This window comes from Gasterosteus aculeatus, chromosome 21 (assembly GCF_964276395.1).
Source record: "Gasterosteus aculeatus chromosome 21, fGasAcu3.hap1.1, whole genome shotgun sequence".
Classification (NCBI taxonomy): domain Eukaryota; kingdom Metazoa; phylum Chordata; class Actinopteri; order Perciformes; family Gasterosteidae; genus Gasterosteus; species Gasterosteus aculeatus.
The window spans coordinates 10,959,388-10,982,287 of NC_135708.1; the positions used below are offsets into that span (position 1 = coordinate 10,959,388).

At 44.9% G+C, this 22,900-nt stretch overlaps 3 protein-coding genes and 1 long non-coding RNA gene across 6 annotated transcripts in view; 3 read left to right on the forward strand and 1 right to left on the reverse strand.

The window, feature by feature from the left end:
- LOC120811659 (phosphoenolpyruvate carboxykinase [GTP], mitochondrial) lies at positions 1-8,580 on the forward strand. The gene is made up of 11 exons (XM_040167235.2): positions 1-460; positions 3,138-3,350; positions 3,420-3,604; positions 4,110-4,180; positions 4,397-4,532; positions 4,623-4,810; positions 5,139-5,301; positions 5,398-5,613; positions 6,458-6,595; positions 6,848-6,943; positions 7,135-8,580. The coding sequence occupies exons 1-11, from the start codon at positions 429-431 to the stop codon at positions 7,602-7,604; spliced, it is 1,908 nt and encodes a 635-aa protein (XP_040023169.2). The 5' UTR covers positions 1-428; the 3' UTR covers positions 7,605-8,580.
- Positions 8,577-22,900, reverse strand: part of LOC120811741 (vascular cell adhesion protein 1-like) — a 23,080-nt gene continuing 8,756 nt past the window's right edge. For both annotated transcript variants that reach the window (XM_078095687.1, XM_078095686.1), the window contains 5 exons: positions 9,909-10,214; positions 9,554-9,814; positions 9,375-9,459; positions 9,246-9,285; positions 8,577-9,148 (listed from right to left, as the gene is read on the reverse strand). In XM_078095687.1, coding sequence (XP_077951813.1) covers positions 8,924-9,148; positions 9,246-9,285; positions 9,375-9,459; positions 9,554-9,814; positions 9,909-10,214 — 917 coding nt within the window. In that variant the 3' untranslated portion in view covers positions 8,577-8,923. The remainder of the gene's footprint in view (positions 9,149-9,245; positions 9,286-9,374; positions 9,460-9,553; positions 9,815-9,908; positions 10,215-22,900) is intronic.
- The window catches only part of LOC120811696 (phosphoenolpyruvate carboxykinase, cytosolic [GTP]), a 12,493-nt gene continuing 4,670 nt past the window's right edge, over positions 15,078-22,900 (forward strand). Inside the window, exons 1-2 of one of the 2 annotated variants that reach the window (XM_040167304.2) lie at positions 15,078-16,317; positions 16,778-16,880. In XM_040167304.2, coding sequence (XP_040023238.2) covers positions 16,838-16,880 — 43 coding nt within the window. In that variant the 5' untranslated portion in view covers positions 15,078-16,317; positions 16,778-16,837. The remainder of the gene's footprint in view (positions 16,318-16,777; positions 16,881-22,900) is intronic. The other variant, XM_040167305.2, reaches the window with a different exon arrangement.
- On the forward strand, positions 19,538-21,230 carry LOC144389963 (uncharacterized). Its single transcript, XR_013454011.1, has 3 exons — positions 19,538-19,740; positions 20,911-20,942; positions 21,081-21,230. It is a non-coding gene; the product is annotated as an uncharacterized LOC144389963 (long non-coding RNA).

A 22,900-nucleotide genomic window follows, 5' to 3' on the forward strand; every position in this document is an offset into this window, starting at 1 on the left:
GCGGGTTTCCGGGATGTACGCGTGTTACGTGTGTTACGTGTGTGTTTGTGTGTGTGTGTCATCCGGGAGGGGCGACCGGTCAGATGGGTCCGTAGTTTGGAGGAGGCAGAACTACGTCATAGACACACCCCCCCCCCCCCCCCGATGAAGAAGAAGAAGCAAAGCAGAGCAGAGGTCGCGGAGTGAACACCGGCGTCCTCGTTCACGGTAGAAGCGCGGTGAGGCGTTCAGGGACGCTCGTGGAAACTGCGTGCAGTTTGAGGTCCACGTTGAACAAAGTGCAAGGTCCCATCGGAGCGCGCGGACGTGAGCTGCGACGCGCACTAACCAGCACAGCTCGTTCCTCCTCCACAGACCACGCAAATGTTCCTTTTTACACTTTAATTTTTTTTTACAAGTTAGTTTTGTTTTCACACCGAAAACCGACAATGTCGTGCTTGTTGCTGGGAGTAATACGGAGGTGAGTACGTGATTTTTTTAGCTTTTTTCCCCCCATCTAATGGATTCAAAATACGTGTTTTAGGTTCGGAAACACTGTTTACTGTCGTTGGGCTAAGTGACAAGCCCAAGAGTCTTTGAGAACGATTAATAAATACAAATCTGTCTTTAAAATGCAATCTTAGTTGAGGTTTACTGCAGATGTACGTCCAGCATTTGTTTAGGCAATAAATGACTACGTGACTTCATAGCGACGGTACTTTTCCTGTGAGATGAGACCTGGTGCGCCGCTCGAGGAATCGTCCTTCGCTTTGCTCCCTGCTGCAGGAAACTTGTCCAACCTGATGTCATAGACGCGCGTCACGTCACGCTGACACGGAGCAACGCGTGCAGCTTGATTCAACACGGCGCGGCTCCACTGGCTTTCTGCTTTGAAGTAAAATAAAACAACAACTTTTGTTGCATTGCTTGTGTTCAGTCCCCCGCAACTCCACCCTCCAGGCTAAGCGACGCCACCCCATCACACGGGGATCCTGGGGTCCACGTGAGCGCACCCCCCCCCCCCCCCCCCATAGCATCGTGTGGTTGCTGCTGTTTCTTCACACAAAGGATGCATGTCAGCCAGAGACTGACCTCGTGTTTGTGCACGTCAACAGTTAACCTCGTCACTCCTCTTGTTTGCCTGAATGTCCTGATGCGTGTTTCCGCGTGTTTTACTCCACTCGCTGCACCGCGCGTGCGTCTTTGTGGGTGGGTGGGTGTGTGGGTGTGTGTGTGTGATTGAGAAGCGTGGCGAACGTGCGCATGCTTCCCTGAAGAAGGAGCTGCTGGCCTGCATCACAGAGAAGGGAGGGAGGAGGAGGAGGAAGAGGAGGAAGAAGAAGAAGAAGAGGAGGAGGAAGAGGAAGAAGAAGAAGAGGAGGAGGGGGTGTTAGGCGCGTGAGGATTGGCCTGTTGATCTGGAGGCGTGTTCAGGGGAAAAGTTGCCCAGCTGGACCTAGAGGACAGCCCTTGCAATGAAACATCCAAGCAATCTGTTCATTGACATAGTTTATTCTCCCTTTGGGCCACGTCCCTCATTTAAAAATGTGCCCCCCCCCCCCCCCGAAAAAAAAAAATTAAATGATGCTCTCCCTTTAAAAAATGTTTCCTTCAGAGCTCACCACTGGATACATCCACGCTACATTTGTTAAACATACTTGTGCTTGTTCTCAACAGGTGTGGGGGATGGGATGAGGAGAGGGGAGGCCGAGGCAAAAGCCTGAGGAGCATGACTTTTTGGGTGGGAGGCGGGGGTGGGTTGAACTGGGAGCAAAAGTCATTACAGCCAGAAAAAACATCTCCGCAAAGCTGCTAATCCCGTTGGACTGCTTTCACCTTTTTGTTTTGCTCGCGCTGTAGAGAGCAAATGAACAAACAACAAAAAGTGACTTTAAATTCATTACGTTACAGGTAATTTAGCTGACGCTTTTATCCAAAGCGACTTACATTACATTTTAACCCAAATTCAGTCATTATGTTTTCTGGATGACATCGAAGCGGATACAGTAATTAGTGGCACCCCACAGTGGATTATAGGTAATTGACTTGAGAATTTCAGAAGACCCGTGGAGCTGATTTAGCGAGACCAATTCATCTGTTCATTTTTGTTGGCCTTCTATCTCTAAAGGTCAATTTTGGAGGCTGAGAATAAACCGTGATGTTCTGTCAGCGACTCATTGTCGGATCGAGCTCAAAAAGTTTTCTGCCACATGTCGACGGTTTCCCCTCTTTAAACCTTGTGGCGTAGTCCCTTTCTTACCACTGACTGGTGCTCAGTTCTGTGTCCTTGGAGGGGGGGGGGGGCATGTCTCCACTATCCCTCAGTGGTAATGAGGTCTTTGACGACTACGTAGGCCACATCCTTTCCAAAATGATTATCAAGGCAACAAATCCCCTGAATTCAGCTGCGGATCTGCCTCTCGCTGTTTGCCCTGTTAGTCTGTTCATGATTAATTGCTCCCACATTAATGGTTAAACGCGGCTCCGGTCACTTGTTGAGGAGTTTGATCCCTGCGGTTGCATTAGTCGGCCCTCCGCTCTTTGCCCCCCCCGCCGCCACGCTGCGAGCCGCTCCGTGTTCCTGCTGCCCCCTTGCCCTTTGTACGCTGCAACCGCTACTTGTGTGTCTGCGTGCACGGGTTGACGCGTGTCTGTGTGTGTGTGTTGTTTGCATAATGGTGCCCTCGGTGCAGCCAATCGGGAGCCGCGTTCCCGCACTTAATGGGACCACCCGATTGTCTTTGACGCAACAAAGCAGAAGCGTGTGATTTGGCCCTTGACGGTCGATTCATAGTTCAATATAGTTTGAGCAATTGAGCTTATTTTTGGGCGCCCACCCCTCCCCCCGATATTCAAAGAGGTTGTCCACTGACAGACAATGGAATAGATGATGTGTGTATGCGCTTTGTTATCTAACATAGACGGACAGGAGACAGGGTTGTGTTTTCAACAGCTTGCACATCCACTGCCTCCCATTTGCGAATATTGTGTGCATCTCCAACAATAGGCTGACCCCCCCCCCCCCCCCCTCCCCTCCCCGCACGCCCCCGTCTTTTATGTGGAGAAGCCTGTTTGAGGCTCTCAGGTTGGAATCCCCCGAGGTCACAAGGCAAAGGTCTAAAACAAACAAAATGACTGAAACGCGGGATCTGTTTCAGGCATGGCGGTGTCAGGGCAAGTGTCGGCGTGCGGTCTCTGGCATCCATCCCCTCGCTGCCCCCGGCGGTGGCAGATTTTGTGAGGCGAGCGGCGGATGAGTGCAAGCCGGCCAGGGTGCACGTGGTGACGGGCACGCCGCAGGAAACGGCCAACATCCTGGCCGGTCTGGAGATCGAGGGGATGGTCAAGAAGCTTCCGAAATACGAGAACTGGTAAGTGCTCTTGAATTCTGCGTCCCAAGCGCTCGGGTCGGGCGCTTTGACCGTGGCTCTGTCTCGCAGCTGGCTGGCACGTACCGACCCAAAGGACGTGGCTCGGGTGGAGAGCAAGACCGTGATCGTGACCAAGAGCCAGAGGGACACCGTGCCCATTCCCGCCGGAGGGGCGAAGAGCCAGCTGGGCAGCTGGATGAGCGAGTCCGACTGGCAGGCGGCCAGACAGGAGCGCTTCCCGGGCTGCATGGCAGGTAGGCTGGTGCACGGGAGCTCATGTGTCCCTCGCTGCCGTAGGACGGGGTGTCTTCAGTTGTGTTCGCGGTAATGCCCTTTAGGGTGGAATCGGCCAATTGAATGTGTGATTTAATCAGCTGATTTATACATGTTCATGTTTAAAAAAAAGCGTTCTAACTGCTCAAGGTGTATCTGAACATCTCTGGGGGGGAACCATGGTGTCTCACAAGCGCTGTGCTGTTTACCTCTTTATCTTCTTCGCTGCCGTTGTTTAATTGGACGGCTCCCCATAGTCCCCGTGTCTTGGTGCACTATAAACACCTCGTTAATAACACTATTACAAAATGCCACTAGCTGTCGAGCTGTCGTAAACTCCACAAGGTACTTCTGGGAAAAAAAGCTTCTGATATATCTGGCCTAATGTAAACCCATCATCTGTCGCCATTGATACAATCCTGCCTGTAGTGGGGATAAATAAACCGACTAATGTGTTGTTGGTGCTCCTGTGTGTCCTCTCTGCAGGTCGGACCATGTATGTGATTCCCTTCAGTATGGGTCCTGTGGGCTCGCCTCTGACCAAGTACGGTGTGCAGGTACTGACTGTGCTCCGCAACACTTTATACCCACAGGAACACAACGCATGTCGTGTTGTAGCTGTAAAAAAAACCCTTTGATTTGTTGCTGTGGTTTATTGGCGTAATTGGTTCTGCAGCATATTCTATATCCGTATTCTAATGGATTTCTGTAGCACTTCATGGCTTTATTGCAGGTTGTGCATCAGGGCGATAAACATTGTGTTTTGCTTGAAGGTGACCGACTCTGCATACGTTGTGGCCAGCATGGGGACCATGACTCGTATGGGCACACCTGTGCTCAACAAACTGTCCGAAGGGGCGGAGTTTGTCCGCTGTCAGCACTCTGTGGGACGGCCTTTACCGCTCAAAGGTACACGTCCTAAGCGCTTGAAACCAGTCGTTTGAGGGCTTCTTGTTGCTTACGGCGATCTCACACAGCCTGGTGTTCCCCTCTTTGAAGCCCCTCTGGTCAACTCGTGGCCCTGTAACCCCGAGAAGGTGCTGATCTCTCACCTGCCGGACACCAGGCAGATCATGTCCTTCGGCAGTGGCTACGGAGGCAACTCTCTCCTGGGGAAGAAGTGCTTTGCCCTCCGCATCGCGTCGCGCATCGCCAAGGACGAAGGCTGGCTGGCCGAACACATGCTGGTGAGCGTGAGACGTTGGTGCTTTAGTGAGATCCGTGTCGTAAGAAGTGTCGGTCAGCTTTAGGAAAGCATTTTTTTAAATGATGATGCTTTGAGGAATGTAATCAGTCAAGATCTATACAAACACACAGAGAAACAAATGTAATCATGTATACCTGATTGGGTCTTTTTAGTTATTTACAAGACTAAATGTGAATGATATGAAGTATCTGCAGCCCATCACCAACGTATCATCCTGTGATGGGATTTACTTTTGGTTATTAAGATAACTTTGGCCAGTATGAAATGCTTACTGTCATTACTCATGGTCATCCTCTCTCCTCTCTCAGATCCTGGGCATCACCAACCCTCAGGGGGTGAAGCGCTACGTGGCGGCGGCCTTCCCCAGTGCCTGTGGTAAAACCAACCTGGCCATGATGAAACCAGCTCTGCCCGGCTGGAAGGTGGAGTGTGTGGGCGACGACATTGCGTGGATGAAGTTCGACAGTCAAGGTGAGGGAGGGGGGGGAGAGGATGCGTAGCACGCACACAGCATCGCTCTCGCGGGAGGCGGCTCTTTGAATCCACGTTCCTCTCGTGTCTCTGCAGGGAAGCTGAGAGCCATCAACCCGGAGAACGGTTTCTTCGGCGTGGCCCCCGGCACCTCCAACAAGACCAACCCTTACGCCATGGCCACCATCGCCAAAAACACTGTGTTCACCAACGTGGGCGAGACCAGCGATGGAGGAGTGTGGTGGGAGGGCCTCGACCCCCCTCCGGCCGGGGTCACGCTCACGGACTGGCACGGAAAAACCTGGCAGAAAGGTAACAGCGGCGTGGCCGAGCCTTGAGGGAGACGTCCGTCAAAAGGGAACCACTTTCAAAGGAATTGGTTTTAGCACGTTGTTGAACACTCAGCAGTTTTACTGCTTTAACCTGAGTAGAATTATGTGTTTGTTTCTCTGCCAACAAAGACATCAGTTGCAATGGTTGTCTGGGCCGAAGCGGTGCAGTTCCATCTCATATAAAAGTTTAAGAATAAGCCAATGACACACATTAGTATGTAGTACCATCCCTTTCTTCAGACTGATAAATCAAACTGATATGTAAAAACAGCTGTAGAGGACACAGCGCCATCTAGTGGTGTGCTGTAGAGGTGCACTCTATATAAATGGATCAGAATTATGGACCATGATATTCATCCATCCATCCATTGTCAAACCGCTTATCCTGCACACAGGGTCGCGGGGGGGCTGGAGTCCATCCCAGCCAACTTCGGGCGATAGACAGGGTACACCCTGGATTGGTCGCCAGCCAATCGCAGGGCAACACAGAAACACACAACCATTCACACTCACACAACTACGGGCAATTTAAAGTCCCCAATTAACCTAATCCCCAGAGCATGTCTTTGGACTGTGGGAGGAAGCCGGAGAACCCGGAGAGAACCCACGCAGACACGGGGAGAACATGCAGACTCCACACAGAAAGGCCACTGGGCGGAGTCGAACGCAGGACCTTCTTGCTGTGAGGCAACAGTGCTAACCACCATGCCACCGTGCCGCCCGTACCATGATATTCAGATGTAGATTATTAGAAAACCTTAGTTAAAAAAAATTATTGTGACATTGAAGTCGGAATAAACTGTTTCCCTATTGTATTAAAATAGGAAGCTCGACCCAGTGTGCCCACCCCAATTCCCGCTTCTGTGCTCCGGCGGCTCAGTGTCCCATCATTGACCCCCAGTGGGAGAGTGCGGAGGGCGTTCCCATCGACGCCATCATCTTCGGTGGCAGGAGGCCGGAAGGTCGGTGCTGCTCTCAGAGCTTTTCTCTCCATAATCGCAGACTTTGTTTGAATGCTGTTTTCATGTACGTTTTACCATTCGAGAGCATTTACTTAGTTAGTCTTGTGTGGTGTGACTGTTACAGAGTATGAGCTAAGTCTAAGTCTAACCTGCAGCCAGACAAGGAAACATCATGCAAAATGCTTGTGTTAGTGTGTATCGCAGAAGTAGAGCAGCCCTGCATTAAACATGTTCAAATGATTGACTATGTAGGAGTCCCTCTGGTGTACGAGTCTTTTAATTGGCAACACGGAGTCTTTATTGGAGCTTCTATGAGGTCTGAAGCCACGGCGGCTGCTGAGCATCAAGGTACTGACCTTCACACCTGACCTTCATGTGCTCTAAATTCCACAGTTCTGTTCTGTTTTACCATTTTCGTTTAATTAATAGTGACATATTGCATCATCGCCTATGAGATATCACTCACGACAGGCTTTTCCCGTTGATGAGGTGTTTTTGGACCGTAGTGCTACTGCTGAAGCCACTTCTTCATTCTCCAGGCAAGGTGATCATGCACGACCCCTTCGCCATGCGGCCGTTCTTCGGTTACAACTTCGGCGACTACCTCGCTCACTGGCTGAGCATGCAGACCCGGAAGGCCCCCACTCACCTGCCCAAGATCTTCCACGTAAACTGGTTCAGGAAGAACCCGGCGAACGGCGCCTTCCTGTGGCCCGGGTTCGGCGAGAACGCGCGCGCCCTGGAGTGGATCTTCAAGCGCTGCGGCCGGGAGAGGGAGGAGGAGGCGGCCAAGAGGAGCATCATCGGCTGGCTGCCAGAGGATGGCGCCATCGACACCAAAGGTCTGGGCAGCGATGTGGATATGGGGGCCCTGTTCGACGTGCCCAGGTCTTTCTGGCAGAAGGAGACGAAGGAGTTGAGAGCCTACTTCTCCCAGCAAGTTGGAGCCGATCTACCTGCTCAGGTGGAGGCGGAGCTTAAGGCGCTGGAGGAGCGAGTGCACAAGTAGAAGCCCACAGACAGGAAGTTCAATCGGGAACAGGCCGGTGGTCGCTGAAGACACAGGATGCAGATTGTTAAGGTGCACTCAGAAGTCACTGGTTGGGTTTACACACACACACACACACAGCTTAGATCCCTAATCACACTTATTGGTTTTACTCATGTAAACATGAACCCTGAGTCCTGAGGACCAGGTTGGGATTTGGCTTAGAAACATCTGACCCCTATTTGGTTTTTACAAGAAGTTTGTGAACTGAAATGCAGGTTTTAGAGAGTTCTAGTACTCGCTGCTCATCAAAGATGGTTTGTGTCAGTATTTTAATTGTTTGAATTTCAATGATCTGATAAATGGAAAGCTCCATTTAAATAAAATAAAAACAATAGCCAGGCCGTTAACTTTGTGTGTGTAAAATAATCACAACCAGTGACTCTCATCTTTCTCTTTTATGAAGGGAAATCTGTTAGGAATAGAAATGTCAGAGATAAAAAGTCTACAATGCAGCAACTTTGGACGTGATTTTCCACTAATTGATGCCGGTGGGAGGAGGGAGGTTTGTCCCAACATGAAGGTCAGATTTCTCAGACGTTGAACATAAAGAAGCTAATGTCACTAAAACACAATCAACACAACCTTGTTGTGCCTTTGAGACGTTAAACAACTCAACTTTTGGGCTTCTAATGTTTTCATGCTGAAACCCAAAGATGATCTTTTGAGAAAAGTCACACAGTTTTAACCTTTTATAAAGTGTATTTTAGCACCAGATCTTTTATTATACAATTGACTGAGTCTCAGGAAAGGACCTTTCTATTTCTCGTTAAGCTTTGCATTCAAATACATTAATAAAAAGACCATCAAGTGGGAATTGTTGTGCATAATTCATTCTGACACTTGTGTAATGTTTGTGATTTAAGCTGTATGATTTTCAGAAGATGTTTACACACCATACGTGAAATTATGGACCAATAAATGCAACTGGGATTAAGTCGTGTATATGGTTTTTATTACGTAATTGTCTTTTGAAGAAGAAATAGTATTAATAGCACATATTAATGTATGAACAGCGCTTTAACAATATTTTTCTATTTAGAGCCGTGGGACTTTTATTTGTACTGATCTGATAAAATAAAGGTGTAAAAAAAAAGTATTAATTGCTAAAACGATCTGAGCTGCAGGGTGTGGAGGTTTGAAGTTCCTCTTGAATTAACTGTGAGCAGTGAAGATTATTTTCTCACGATTCTTTTTCTCCATAAACTGACAGATGAAGCTTGTTATTTCTGTAAAAAGCATATTAACAATAACACCCAAATGTGACCACAAGAAACGGCTCATTTTCTCTTCACTTGAGCGTAGAGATCCTCTGGGACGCCAGCAGTCCGTGTGACGTTGTCTGCTGCCTTGGACACTTTGACCTGCGCATACAGCGTGTCCTCCTGCTGTCCACCGTCCTGCTCCGAGACCGAGGACGGTCCAGATCTGAGCCTCGAGAAGTTAATCTCTCCATAGTGGACGTCTCCTTCTTCTGTTGTCACTGTCTCTCCAACAGGCTGATTCTGCATAAAAGAATAAATGAAGCAAACAGGAAGTGATTGTGGAAGCCGCTTGCTTCCAAATAACAAAACCACACTGAGTTGTTTGGTGTGTTCTCACCTGACTCTGATGTGCAGTTGGATGTGGAGACTTCAAACGCCTGCAAGACAAAATGTTGGGTCTAATACACAGAATACCAAAAAAATACCACATTTCATTGGAGACGCATTCTTTACTGATGCTACTGACCAAACAAAGACAACCAGGCCGATGAGCACGATGATCCCAATGATTCCTCCAAGAACTGCACCCAATAGTGGATAATTAACTCCACCTCAAGACAAGATGAAAAAAACAACAGAAGTGACTAATTGAAGACACTATGGGAATGTAACAATATTGATTACTGAAGTACCTTTATTAGTTACCTCCTATAGTCAGATGGATCTCTGATGATGTTTGATTACCAAGCTGATTGGTGGCCACACAGTAATAAACTCCTTCATCAGTGACATTGAAGCTGTAAAAGTCTCCTTCAGATACTTTGATTGGTGCATCTCTGCTGGTCTTGAACCAGGTGAAGCGGCTCACAGGAGGTTTGGCTCTGCTGGAGCAGGTCAGGATCACCCGGCTACCTGCTGACACCCGACCTGATGGACAGATGGACACCGAGGTGTCCTTGGGAGCATCTGAGGAAAATGTGACATTAAACCTTTATGCAGGTGACATTGTGTGAACACATGAATCATCATATGCTGACAGGATCAAAGAACAAACACTCACATGAAACATTGAGAGTCTTTCTCTCCTCTGACGTCTTTACATCTTTTCCTTCATTCACAGGATATCTGGCAGAACAGCTGATGATGAATCCATCATGTTCATGTGACAGAGTGATGCTCTTCTGGATTCTAGTTGTGAAGGTTCCATCTGTGTTTTCCTCCATCATGTGGTGAGAGTCTGGTTGGAGGTTCCAGGTGAGTTGAGGAGGAGAGTGTGGACAGGGAGTGGAAGCTGAGCAGCTGATAGAGACAGACTCCTTCTCCTTCACATCACCTGAGATCTCAATCCTGGGCTTTGGAGGAGAATCTGTGGTTTCAAATCAAATACAGATTGTACACTGAAAAAAGAGCAACAAGACTTGAGTCTACAGTCTGTGATGAAAGTACTCTTCTACATTTGAGAGCATTTTTTTAAACTTTTACTCCAAGATCAGATGTTTGATTATGAATAATTTATTGAATAATGTGTTTGTTGTGTTCTGATGTTTTCTGAATGTCAGCAGATTCATTGACATTTCTCCTCTGAACGTCTCACATGGCTTCATTTAATAATTACACTACTTCATAATGAAGCAAAGATTAGAGTCCAATATATATATATATATATATATATATATATATATATATATATATATATATATATATATAACTCATTATTACTCATATGTGCCGCAGAACCTTTTCTCTTTTCTTTTCCCACCAATCACCTCATGACCCCTCAGATTGAACTTATGACCCTTTATAGGCAAAAATAAAATGTTAACTTTCTAATTAATGTTGTCAAAACGCTGATGGTAAACAGTCAAAAAATTGTTTAAAACTTTTTAAACTGTTCGTTTTTCCAGCATTAGTGCAAAGGTCGGCATGTTCAGGAAACTTTCTCATGGGATTCTTAATAGTAGTAAACAAAAACATAAATTCATATCCAGGAAATGTAAACATTTCAATCCCTGGTTGGTGTCTGTAGATATTTATATTCACATTAAAAGTTTGAATAAAACAGAAACAAGTAGATGCTAAGTAATAACATCTCAGATTGTTTTATGAAAAACAAAAGTTTCTTACCTTTAACTGTTATTTGAAGAGGATCACAAACAGCTGTTACTAGAAGTGGCCGGTTCTCAACCCTGAAGTAGTATGTGTCTGTGTATGTTGTTTTTAAACTGGAAAATAAAGTGGTGCAGTTTTTCTGACTCAAGTCTCCAGTAAAATTCATCGGATATGTGGAAACTGTCCCACTACTGTTGAACACCACTCTATTTGGATGTTGGCCAAAGTTAAGGTTATTTTTAATCCACACTCCAAAGGTTGTTGTTGTGCTGTTGAATTTCTCTCCTTGTTTAACTCTGAAGTTACATGGAATTTGCAAACAAGATCCACTCAGTGCTTCCATCTCTTTTGGTGCAGTGATGATTAGACCTGAATCCTCAGAACAAGCAGCAGAAGAACCTGTGAAACAAACTAATGATTAACAGTGGTGATTAAAACGTGTAAAAACACAACAATAACATGAACACAAAGAGAAATATACTTAAGCAGTAATGTTTTGCGTTGTGTTCTTTTTTTCCCTGAACAGTTTTTGTGTTGATTCATCTTTTTGGTTTTACAACTTTCCCCCACAAGGCCGAGCCCAGTGGGACCAAACCCGTCTCTGTCTCCAAATAACTACGTCACTTTTGTCTTCGTGATAAAAGAGCTCAGGAGGAAAACACAGATTGTAACATTCACATGAATTTAGGTTGAAATGATATTTTCCAAACAGTAAATGATTGAAGTGAAACACAAGTGAGTGAAGATGAAGCTCACCTGAGAGGAAGAAGACACTGTGCAACACGATGGCTGTCACCATCCTAACAGACTGGTCGGCCATGACGCTCACCACCTGATTCACAAACACAACATCAGTGTTCTAGGAAGCGTTCAACATGCTGTGTGCAACCACAAGTTCCTGTGTGTGAAGAGACCACAGCTCACAAGTCTGTGGACGAGTACGACTCTGAGTGTTGGATGAGAATAAAACTATGAATGTCTCCCTCTTACCAAAGAAGCCCACGTCCATAACAGAGGGACAATTAGATCAAGTGCAGGTCTTTGTTTTAGCAGAGTTCTCCCCTTAACTGCTCATATCCGTGAGTCTATATCATCTTTATGTATCACACACATCACAATAATAATAATGTAGCATTAACAGTCAGTGACTTGAGTTTAGTCACTGTGAATAACTCTGAGTCTCTGTTGCTCTGCATTACAGGACTGATGAACCTGAAACACTTATTGTGTTATTACAATTTAAACTTTAAATAAATGACTTTAGCTAAAACATTTCCTCATTCAGAGTTTTTACTTCCTCTTCAACTCAAGTATTTATTCAAATTTTGCACACTCTCACTGCATTGATACAACAGGCATTCGGTAAACTTGTTTGTGAATAATTTGAAAGAAATCTCTTGTAACTTGATGATTTTTCAATAAAAAAAGGATTGTAAATCCATAAAAATGAAGTATTGAAGGTGACATTAACTTACATTGAGTGAGTGTTTCTTCTTCAGTGCAGTCTGCTGTCCGACAAGTTCAATGCAGAAGTCACAGGTCTTTGAACCAAGATGGTCTGTGAGAGGAAGGAGGAGGAACTGGGAGGTGGAGACAAATATCACTGCTGGTGTTCCTGCAAATGGCAAATAAAATATAATTCACACACACTTGTATTGTACTAAAACTACAACAAAACTGTCTATTAATTCACCAGCCCATGATTAAATAAAATGAAACTCCTCCATCATTAAAGCAGTAAAAGTCTCCTTCAGAAAGGAAAACGTGTTGATTAAATAATGTTTTGGGGCTTCGGGTCATTAATCTGTTGTTTCTGAATGAAACGTCTCTTACCTTTAACTCTTATTTAGAAGGAATCACAAACAGCTGTTGATAGAAATGGACGGTTCTAAACCCTGGAGTAGTATGTGTCTGTGTATGTTGTGTTTAAACTGGAAAATAAAGTGGTGCAGTTTTTCTGACTCAAGTCTCCAGTAAAACTCATCGGATATGTGGAAACTGTCCCACTACTGATGAACACCATATTATTTGGATTAAGGCCAAATTGAGGGTCATTTTTAATCCACACTCCACTCCGTTGTTGTTTTGCTGTTAAATTTCTCTCCTGATTTAGGGCTGGAGTTACACTTTGCAAACAAGATCCCTGTGGTGGAAATTTGAGCGAATAAAGGGAGACCTACAAAGAGAAATTTTTCTTTGTATATTTTAACAGACTTCTGCGCAAAACGACTGAGCCGAACAGTTCACAATCAACCAACTGCTCTGGAATCGGTACCGAGAGGATCCCAGTCAGGGTTTTTATATGCTTGAAGACAGTAAATCAATGATCATCATCAGAGGGAGACAATTAAATGATACAGAGATGTTCAGAGAGGGTTTTTCAGTCTCTGTTCCCAAGGACAAGTGGATCAATTATATGAGTTGATGCACACAGTTCAGGTTTAGCTGGAAAAGAGTTCTGTGGGACCTTCCATTATACAAGTGATTTGGTGGAACTCAGCACAACCAATTAACCGATAAGCCTTTCCATCACAGGCAAAAGGTTCGATGGGACGCAAATTCAACATTTCCAGTTCCGTAGCTGTGCATCGTGTGCCCCAGATGACATGGGAACAGGTTCAATAGTGGTGCAGTTCACTTTCCCTCTACATCTCCCCCTTCAGATCATACAGGATAGATAGATAGATGAAAATAAAAAAATAAAAATCGTGGCCATAACACATTACAATATATAACAGTGCACAACATCATGGTTAGAATCATTTACCATTGTAAAAAGATTCACCAGGCATGAAAGAAAAACCTGTTCACCGGAAAAAAATAAGGAAGAAATCCCTCAAGGAAGGATTGGACAGAAATCAGGTTGATCATCACAGTACTGTTGTCACATTATGGAATGATGTAAAAGATGTACAATACAGTCGAATCATGTTACAGAAATAGTTGAAACGCACATACATGTTATCATAAGCATGGGAAAATCAAAACACAAGTGAAGGAAATGAGTAATAGTAATTAAAGTAATATGCCGTAAATGGTTACATAATTCACAGCACACATCAGTGATATCACGTCATCAAGATTTAAGATAACACGTCATCAATCCTTCTGTCTGGCCTCTGTGTGTGACCTTTGTAGTTTGGTTCCTCTGATGTGTTTGATTGTAGCTTAGCACGCTACTTGCTGGCAGCTCCAACAGATGGTTGGTGTTCGTCAGGTCCCACGACACGTTCGTTGGTAGCTTAGCACGCTACTTGTCGGCAGCTTCAATAGCTTCAATCACAGCGGTCTGGCTCATCAGGAGAACCTAGAACGGACCTGTGAATCGCCGCTGCTTCCAGTGCGTCCTCCTGAAGTCTTTACTCACTACCCAGTCGCCAGGCTTGATGCGGTGTTCTAGCGTGTCAGCTGGTGTGGGCAGCGTGGCTTTTACCTGTGAATGGAGAGCTGGAAGAGAAGCCGAGAGGCCTACGCAGTGATTCAACATGCAGTCATCATAGAGTTTGGAGTCTCGAGAAGTAGCACCTGGTCTAAGCCCTATGTTTCAACAGCACCTCTGCTTTGTGGGTGATAAGAGCGATGATATTTGAGGTCATAACCAAGAAAATCAGACATTTCCTTCACAGCTTGGACGCATGAGTTTCGTGGGGATCCCCCACCGGGGAAGGATTTCTCTGAGAAGAAACTTGGCCACTGCACCTGCATCCTGTTTTGAGGAAGGACAACTTCAACACATTGCTGAACCAACACCAAACAATATTTCTTTCCTTCACAAGTTGGGAGTTTTAAATCCTCTGATAAACCAATTGGCATTCATAGCTGTGTTCATCCCTCCCTGTTAGGGTCCCTATCTGTTTATCTGCCTCCCCGTCTGTGCTTTTGTTTTGTTGTTTTTTGTCAACCTAGAGTTTCCACCCCTGGGTTCTGCCTCCGGTCCCGCCCCTCTCTCAATAGCTCAGCTGTGGCTCCTTCCGGGGATCACCAGTGACGGGCATGAAGGCTCCTGAGTTCAGAGGCTCATCGTCAGTCCGCCCCAGTACCCAGGCTGGTCTCAGGTGCCGTTGAATGTCGCTATTAGACGTAGCTAACCAGTTTGCTTTTTTTTTCTTTTTGTCCTGCAGTGTCAGACCCGCGGAGTACCACGGAGTACACGTGACTTGTTTTAATCCAACTCTGGTTATGATGTCGGACCTCCGGTATCCACACTGGAATCCTGCCTTATCCCCCCAGGCCGCAAGACATTGGTGGAGAAGTTGTTCACTTCCCAGGTTGTATGGGAAATAAAATCATTGGCTACAAATCAAACTGCTGTGCGTGTGCATTTGGGTCCACCAACTACACCCCCTAACACTCCCTTACCCACGAGTCTGTTCCATGTGCTAGCTTAGCATGAAATGGAAAGGCAGCCTGTGGGAAACACTGCTTTGAATCAGGCAAACCACATTTTTTTTCAAAAATGTGGCTCCAGCTTTTGCCCACAGCGCCTTCTGTGCAGAAGTAACTAGTGGTTGGATAGTGGGGACCTACTGAGATGAGCATCACATTTCATCACCTTCCTGGCAACATTATAGCATTCAAAAGATCTGAAATAAGGTGATGATTAGCTACAGGTTTCCAGAGGAGGTGAGGAAACCTCTGAGTCGCCAAATGGCACCAAAGTCATGGACCACTCCAAACGCATAACGAGAGTTTGTATAGATGTTGGTTGTTCTGCCCTCGGCGTGTTTAAATGCCTTGTGAGGGGTATTAACTCTGCAGCTTGTGCTGAAAAATTAGATGGTGATCCTACAATAGCATGTTGGGTGACAACAGCAAAACCTGTTTGATTGTTGCCCGTCTTATTTCTTGATGCAGAACCATTCACAAACAACTCAAGGTCAGCGTTTGGGAGAGGTGTGTCTGAGAGATCAACCCTTGGCAAACACTCCTCACCCAGAATCTGCACACAGTCATGAAAAGTTTCTGTGTTATCGCCATCTTTCTGTGTCGGGAGAAGAGAAGCAGGATTTAGACTGGAACAGTGTTTTACTGTGACGTTGGGCATTTTCAACAATGTGGTGTGACATCTCAACCACCGCTGCGCTGACAAGTGAGATGTCTTTTGTGTGTGTAGAATGTGAGCTAAAGCATGCGGAACCATGAGGTCGGAATATCCTACTAAATCTCTAGAGGCTGTAACTGCCTTCTCTGCACCTGCTACAGCTCTGAGGCAGAGGGGCAGGCCTGCTGCTACTGGATCCAGTTTTGTAGAAGAAAAAAAGCAACAGGTCTGCGTTTATCCCCATGTTTCTGACACAGGACAGAGGTCGCGTATCCACCCCTTTGGTCGACAAATTGGACCAATGGCTTGTTTGGATTTGGTAAGCCAAGAGTATTCTCAATACTACGGTTCAATTCTTCAAAGGCCTTCGTTGCTTCTGGGGTCCAGGTTATTTTGCATCAAGCTGTCAATTGTTTGCCATGGACAGTTTTAAATAGTTAAGGATCCACTGTCTGCAGTATGACGTCATTTCTAGGAAACACTTGTTTTCTTGTTTTTGGCGTTTTGGAGAGGGAATTGCCCACTGCTGTGATCAGATGTCCCAGATACGTTATTTTTGTCTGGACAAGTTGAAGTTTAGAGCTGGCTTTGTGACCATTGTTAGCCAAAAAGGTCAAAAGTGCAACTGTGTCTTGTTTTGCATGCTTCTTCTGAGGGCCTAGCCACCATGAGGTCATCCACATGTCGTCATCTAACCTGATAGGAAGTTAGTTTTGTAAATTTAGGCTCAGCTGCAGATGAAAGTTTGACATGAGTATCCTTGTGCACATCTTGCTCAGGTGTAGCTACGCCCCTGGAAGGTGAATGCCAACCAACATTCACACTCAGGATGGACGGGCATGGAGAAAAATGCATTAGCCAAATCAACTACTGGACAAAATGGTATGTGGACTAGAAACCTCAAATCATCACGTGGGACAAGTTTTGGAACGTGTCTCTGCCTCGTCCTTGCCTCCGTCATTGCGTTGTATATGGTCAGCTGGCCGTCGTCCAGTCTCTCCTGTTTCCTTGTCCTTCTTAGTGCATCCTGACCATTTTGAACATCTTCCTCATGCTCAGCATAATGCATAATGTCCGGCAAGCTGCAGGACTTCCAGGAACGGCGACAGGCCTTTGCCAGTGGGGGGGGGGGGGGGGAGGGCATTCTGCGTAAGAAAAGGCTGCGAGCGGAGAGCCTCCCATAACATTTGGGCGTTCCATACTGTGGTGGAAATTCGGGGATTCAGCCCTTGTGAGAAATCAAAAGTATCAGAGACTCGCTTATGATTAAGTATTTTACTAACTAGAATATAGGAAAAATCATAAGAATACAGAAATCATCAACACAAGCCGTAAGTACAGACAGAAGTCAAATGACTACAATTCAGCTGAAAAGGGACAGAGGTTCCTTCCCCCAAAAGGAGCAGGAAGATCTGAACAAGTCAAAGAGGAGTACAGGAGGTTTAATACACTTGGGGGGGTTTGTGCTGCCTCAGGACAGGACAACCCACCCCTCAAGAGGAATGTAGGAAAAGTAACAGATGATGTAGGGGTGACCCTGTGACCCTCCCTTTATGGTCCCAGACAACCAACAACATCTAAAAGGTCAGTCAGGGCACGCATGTTTTCATCCGTGTCTTATCTCACCCTGGACTGCCTTAAGTCACCGGCTCACATCAAAGGTAACATTCCTGAGAGCCTCACCCTATGCGGGCTCAACAATTCTCCCCCAACACATACCAATGTGGCAACTGTTTTAGTCCATCCGTCCATCTTCAAAGCACTTATCTGTCACACAGCGTTGCAGGGGCGGGTGGGCTGTGCGAGTAAGCCAGAGCACCCGGAGGGAACCCACGCAGACTCCACACAGAAAGGCCACTGGGTAGAGTTGAACCCACAACCTTCTTGCTGTGAGGCGACAGTGCTAATCACCAAACCACCGTGCCGCCCATTATCGGTTTTAGTGAACTTAAAAAAACATTTTGCGTGAGTCTGCGCCTTTGTACATGATATTACTTATTTATTCTTTAATGGAATATCTTATGCAATCCTACATTGTCTCATCCCTCGTACACATAACATATTCTTTGAGTTGAAAATGGAATTTCCTAATGAATTTTATTGCAGAAAGTTGTACTTCACAAGTGAGAGTACTGCAGTGTCTGACTAAACAACTTCCCCTGTTCTTAAGTTCTCAGAATTTATTGGGTGTTAGATACTCCCCACTTCTCCTTATTCATCTGTTAGAGCCACAAAGCTAAATAACGGTTTCTCACCTCACTCAGAGTAACAACACCAACTGAACATGTGGAAACATGACAAACAAGGAACTGCCACGGTGAGAGGCAGATACTTTTCATTTTGGTCGTCTTGTACTGAATAAAATGTTGTCCTGAAGATGAATATTGATGCATTATTAACTGGACTCCTGTTCATGTGCATTCAAATTTATTTCAATAATTGTCTTGTTTTGTCATTTTAGAAACAACAGTTATGACATGAACTGTAAGATTACATCAAATAATTTTATCTGCCATTACTTTGAGTGAGAAAGTGGTGTTCATCAATAATCTGCATGCACCTGTGGACCAGGTGAGCTGATTTGTGTGTGTGTGTGTGTGGATAGATGTGTTTATTTTTATTTCTTATTTTTATTTACTTATTTATTTTTCTTATTTTATTTTTGGGGAGGGAGGGGCATGTTGGGAGAAAGAAAGTGTCTGATTCACACTCCGAGGCAGAAGGTGGCAATAATGCACCAATAAGATGGATGCCAACTAAAAACCTTAACCCGTGAACCAAAAAAAGTAGGAGGAGAGGCATTCAGCAGCTGGAGCAGCACTGCGTAGACACACACAGCTGGATTTTATCAAAGGATTGTGAGCAGTGTTAAGAGTGTTAGGCAGAGGTAGGGTGTCGGCAGCAGCTGTATTCGCTTCCAGGTGGTCCGTCCAGTGCTCATTTAAGTGTTTTTTGTGTCCCAGAAGCTCACTGGTATGGCTGCATACTATTCTCCACCTGATGCACTCAATGTCCACCGCTGGTAACTCTCGTGGTATCGTTGATCCCTCTGATCCACGCTGATTGTCCGAAACGGCCTGACCGGGCAAAGGATCATTGAGCAGCAGCACTACACCAGCCAACCTGCCAGAGACCACTGCTGCTTTGCCTTTGGCTAAATTCACCCTGTTTGGGTCTGCTTTGGCTAAATTCACCCTGTTTGGGGTCTACTTTGGCTAAATTCACCCTGTTTGGGTCTGCTTTGGCTAAATTCACCCTGTTTGGGGTCTGCTTTGGCTAAATTCACCCTTTTTTGGGGTCTGCTTTGTAGTGATAGCAAAGTGAAGCTTTCCAGCCAATTGTATCGGAAAAAGGTTCATTGATTCAGTGCATCGCAAACTATGATGATCTCTGCTGTTGAAAACCTATAGTGCATATGTATCAAATAGCCTACACAGTAAATTTGCCAGTGTCAAAAAGGCAGTGTCAAACTATTTTAATTCTTCCGGAGTTCTTCCAACAATGGACAGAGTAAAATTGAACCAGAAAACTTCCAGTGTTGGTGAAAATAATCGGAGTTAACAGAGGTTTTACTCTGTCAGTGTTATTGACTCTCTCAGGCCCTGATTCAACACTGATTAGAGCAAGATACCTTCCAGAGTATCACAAAAAATACTCTGGAAAGCCCCGCCCACCAACTTTCCCGGTCAAACTGAGAATGTGGATTCTGGCATCGCCATCTTCCTCGCATCGAAATACTGTGGTAAGTCTTTCTACTATTAACTATTCCCGTTGTTTTTCTTCATTCCAGTAGAATCTGTATAAGAATAAAGGGACGTATTCATTCACCACACTAGTCAATGTTGGGTACGTGTCTTCAAATACCGAATTTCAAATGGCTAACGTGATATCGGGTCGGCGGTTAGCTTAAATGTAGCAGCCACATGTCTGAACTCGCAACACCAAACTGAACAAAAACGACACGAGGTAACGTTAATGTCGACGAGGACGAGCTGTCGTGGTGTGTTATGTGTCATGCTTGCACATTTATTTCAGTAAAATGACGACAAAAATTTGTTGAAGCAGTCATATTTATTATTTCTATTTGAGCCGGAGCAAATCGCTTTAGCGTCACGTCACAATTTGGTCGAGCATAGCGGGACATGTCGCGGACATGCGGACGTGCTCATAGGACCCGCTAGTTCACCGGCAGACGGCGGAATGCACCGAGTCGACCCAGTTAACGTGAACGGAGCCGCGGCTCCGAGAGGCTCGGTTCACGCTGCATTGGCTGCTGAGGCGCAAACAAATATTTTTTTATTATATTATATACCAGAATATTATTACTGTTACGCCTACTATGAATATTAAAATACGCCGAATCATGTTTTCGGTGTCATGCCTACAAAATCCCGTGAACATCCGCTTTTGTATTCAGCGAGTGACGCGCTGACACTTCGTTGCGCCAGCTGGCACTGAGAGGAGCGGGTGACCGGTCCAAGCTGGCGGCCCCGTGGCTCGTCAGCACCACTAGGCAGCAGCGGTCGATGTCTATTCTTTATGTCTATGGCTGCAGCTGCTGCTTAATTTATGCTTCCACGTTACGGCGGCGGCGGGTGTGGCTGTGTGTTTCTGCGGGTGCCGAATCCTTGGTGAGCCGAAGCTCATATTGAAGCGCAGGCTACGGAGAAGACGTGAATTTACAACACTGGTTCACCCACTGAGGGACCTGGACGAGCAAGTGCACTTTCGATACTTTCAAATGTCAGCAACTGCCGCAAATTACGTTCTGAGCGGACCAATCACAGCACTTGCGGTACACGTCAACTCGACTTGCAGTTAGATTTTTTCGGAGGTGCACGTCAGGCTACGGCGGAGGGGTCTACGTAGTTACGTAGTTACTTAATATGTATATTTTCCTTTTTTCTTTCAGATTGTTCTTTAATGTACTGTGGTGCTCTGGTGGTAAGTAATAAGTTTATGTACCTGACCGAAAATGTAGTTGTGTTTGTGATTTTTAAAGCTGAAATAGGGTATTTTCAGGTTGTCAGCTTGTATGGTGTTGTAGATCATAATGTTGATTTCAGTTTGCTGTCTTTGCAGATACCATCATGTTGATCAAAACAGTCCTGTCATCCAGCACCAACCAAGATCTTTGCCACTGTGATAAGATGTGAGCTTTACATGTTTTAGGTTTACTTTTGATGCCAATATTTCATGTTTACTTGGAATAAATATGTATTACAGTATGGATACAATTGTCTGTGTGTTTTTCCCCCTGCATAGATATGCAACACTGGTAGGAGTTGGTTAAAAATCAACACTCTTTGGAGTGATTTCATAATCAACATAGTGTAAAGTAGGTTTAACACTGGAAAGGTTATTTCTTTTATAACTCTTTAGTGTTACATGTGAATAACACTATGGGTGTTACTTCTTACATAGTGTAAAACTTGATTGACACTTCTTAGAGTTAATATTATTACACTACACTGCACCTAGTGTAAAATTTTAACTCTTACCAGAGTAAAATTGACTCTGGAAATTTAACTCTGTGTTCAGTGTACATTTAACACTCTGTAGATAGGGACCATATGTTCACTGAGGTAGTGTTAAAATTGACTCTTTAAGTGTTGTATTAACACTGGCGATTTTACTGTGTACCAGTATATTTTGACCCAGTCTCTGTGGGTTGAACATGATTATGAAAAGTTGAACCAATAAATCATCTAATAAATACATGGATTCCTATATACAATTTAAAATACCAGTGCTTCCTACTGCATGTGCAGTTCATAGCAGTCATAGGGACTTATGTGAATTGTTTGAATGTGGGAAGTGATTTATAGAGAAAAGGTCAGTGGGGCAGTGATTGTGCTTTTGGACAGGTTTGTTATGACAGGATATTGTGGTGCTTGTGGACACATGGGATGGGGCATGAAATTATTGATTTTTATTGAGAAACACAATTTTCTTCACAGTATTTGGGTTGAGTCGGTTTCTTTTTGAAGATACTATTTCCCCTGCCTTAGAAAAAAGGTGCTCACACGGCACGGATGAGGCAGGAATACTCATAAGATTACGTGCTAATACAAATAGATGTGGGTACACATGTTTGTCCCAATATTTTAGTGGGTCTTCACTCCGTGGAATGTTTGATTCAGCCAAATATCTGGTGGTCTCCACAATAAAAATAAACATAATTACATAATTACTAGGGCTGTCAAATGATTACAATTTTGAATCAATTAATCAGAATTTCTGTGGATTAATCAGGATTAATCACTATTTGCAATTACACCTGAATCCTAACCATTTTTTCTTTCTGAAATGCATACCAAAAGATAGATAACAGGACACAAATACATAATTTTCATATTATGTCTGTTTATTAACACAGCCAAATAATGGTGGTTTAAATCAAGCTGAAACATACTACACACCATAATATTTGTCTTTGTAATGTCCCATTGCTTCCTTTTTGGCATTTATCTTAACCAGTATGTACAATTTACAGTATTCAGAACAGAAAGCAATAAATGTAGTCAAATCATAACAGTGGTCTACCACATTTTTGCACAATTTGAGTCATGTGTTTCAACTTTTTCAACTTTTAAATCAAACCAAAGAACATCCTGGATCAGTGGCTCTTGTTGTGCTTGAAGCTCCGCAGCCTTTGCTGGGCTGTACTTAAAATGACCGACAACTTTGCGAGCCTTGGCCAAAGAATTTACAAAGCCGCTGTCAGCAAGACTCACTGTGACACGTCTCTGCACCATGTGAGCGACACAGTTAATGTGTTCATAGCGTGTAAGTCTAATTGCGGGAACCATGTTGCGGCACTGTCAGTCCCAATGGTTGTCGTCTATGGCGTTATATTTGTGCCACAATCCTGAGCGCGTAATTTTAAGTTTTGAGAACTA

What these genes read in the sequence shown, in the direction of transcription:
- LOC120811659 (XM_040167235.2), top strand. Translation starts at nt 429, where the DNA reads ATGTCGTGCTTGTTGCTGGGAGTAATACGGAG. An exon ending in CTTCCCGGGCTGCATGGCAG is followed by an intron (nt 3,605 to 4,109) that starts GTAGGCTGGTGC and finishes TCCTCTCTGCAG; the next exon opens with GTCGGACCATGTATGTGATT. An exon ending in GGCTGGCCGAACACATGCTG is followed by an intron (nt 4,811 to 5,138) that starts GTGAGCGTGAGA and finishes CTCCTCTCTCAG; the next exon opens with ATCCTGGGCATCACCAACCC.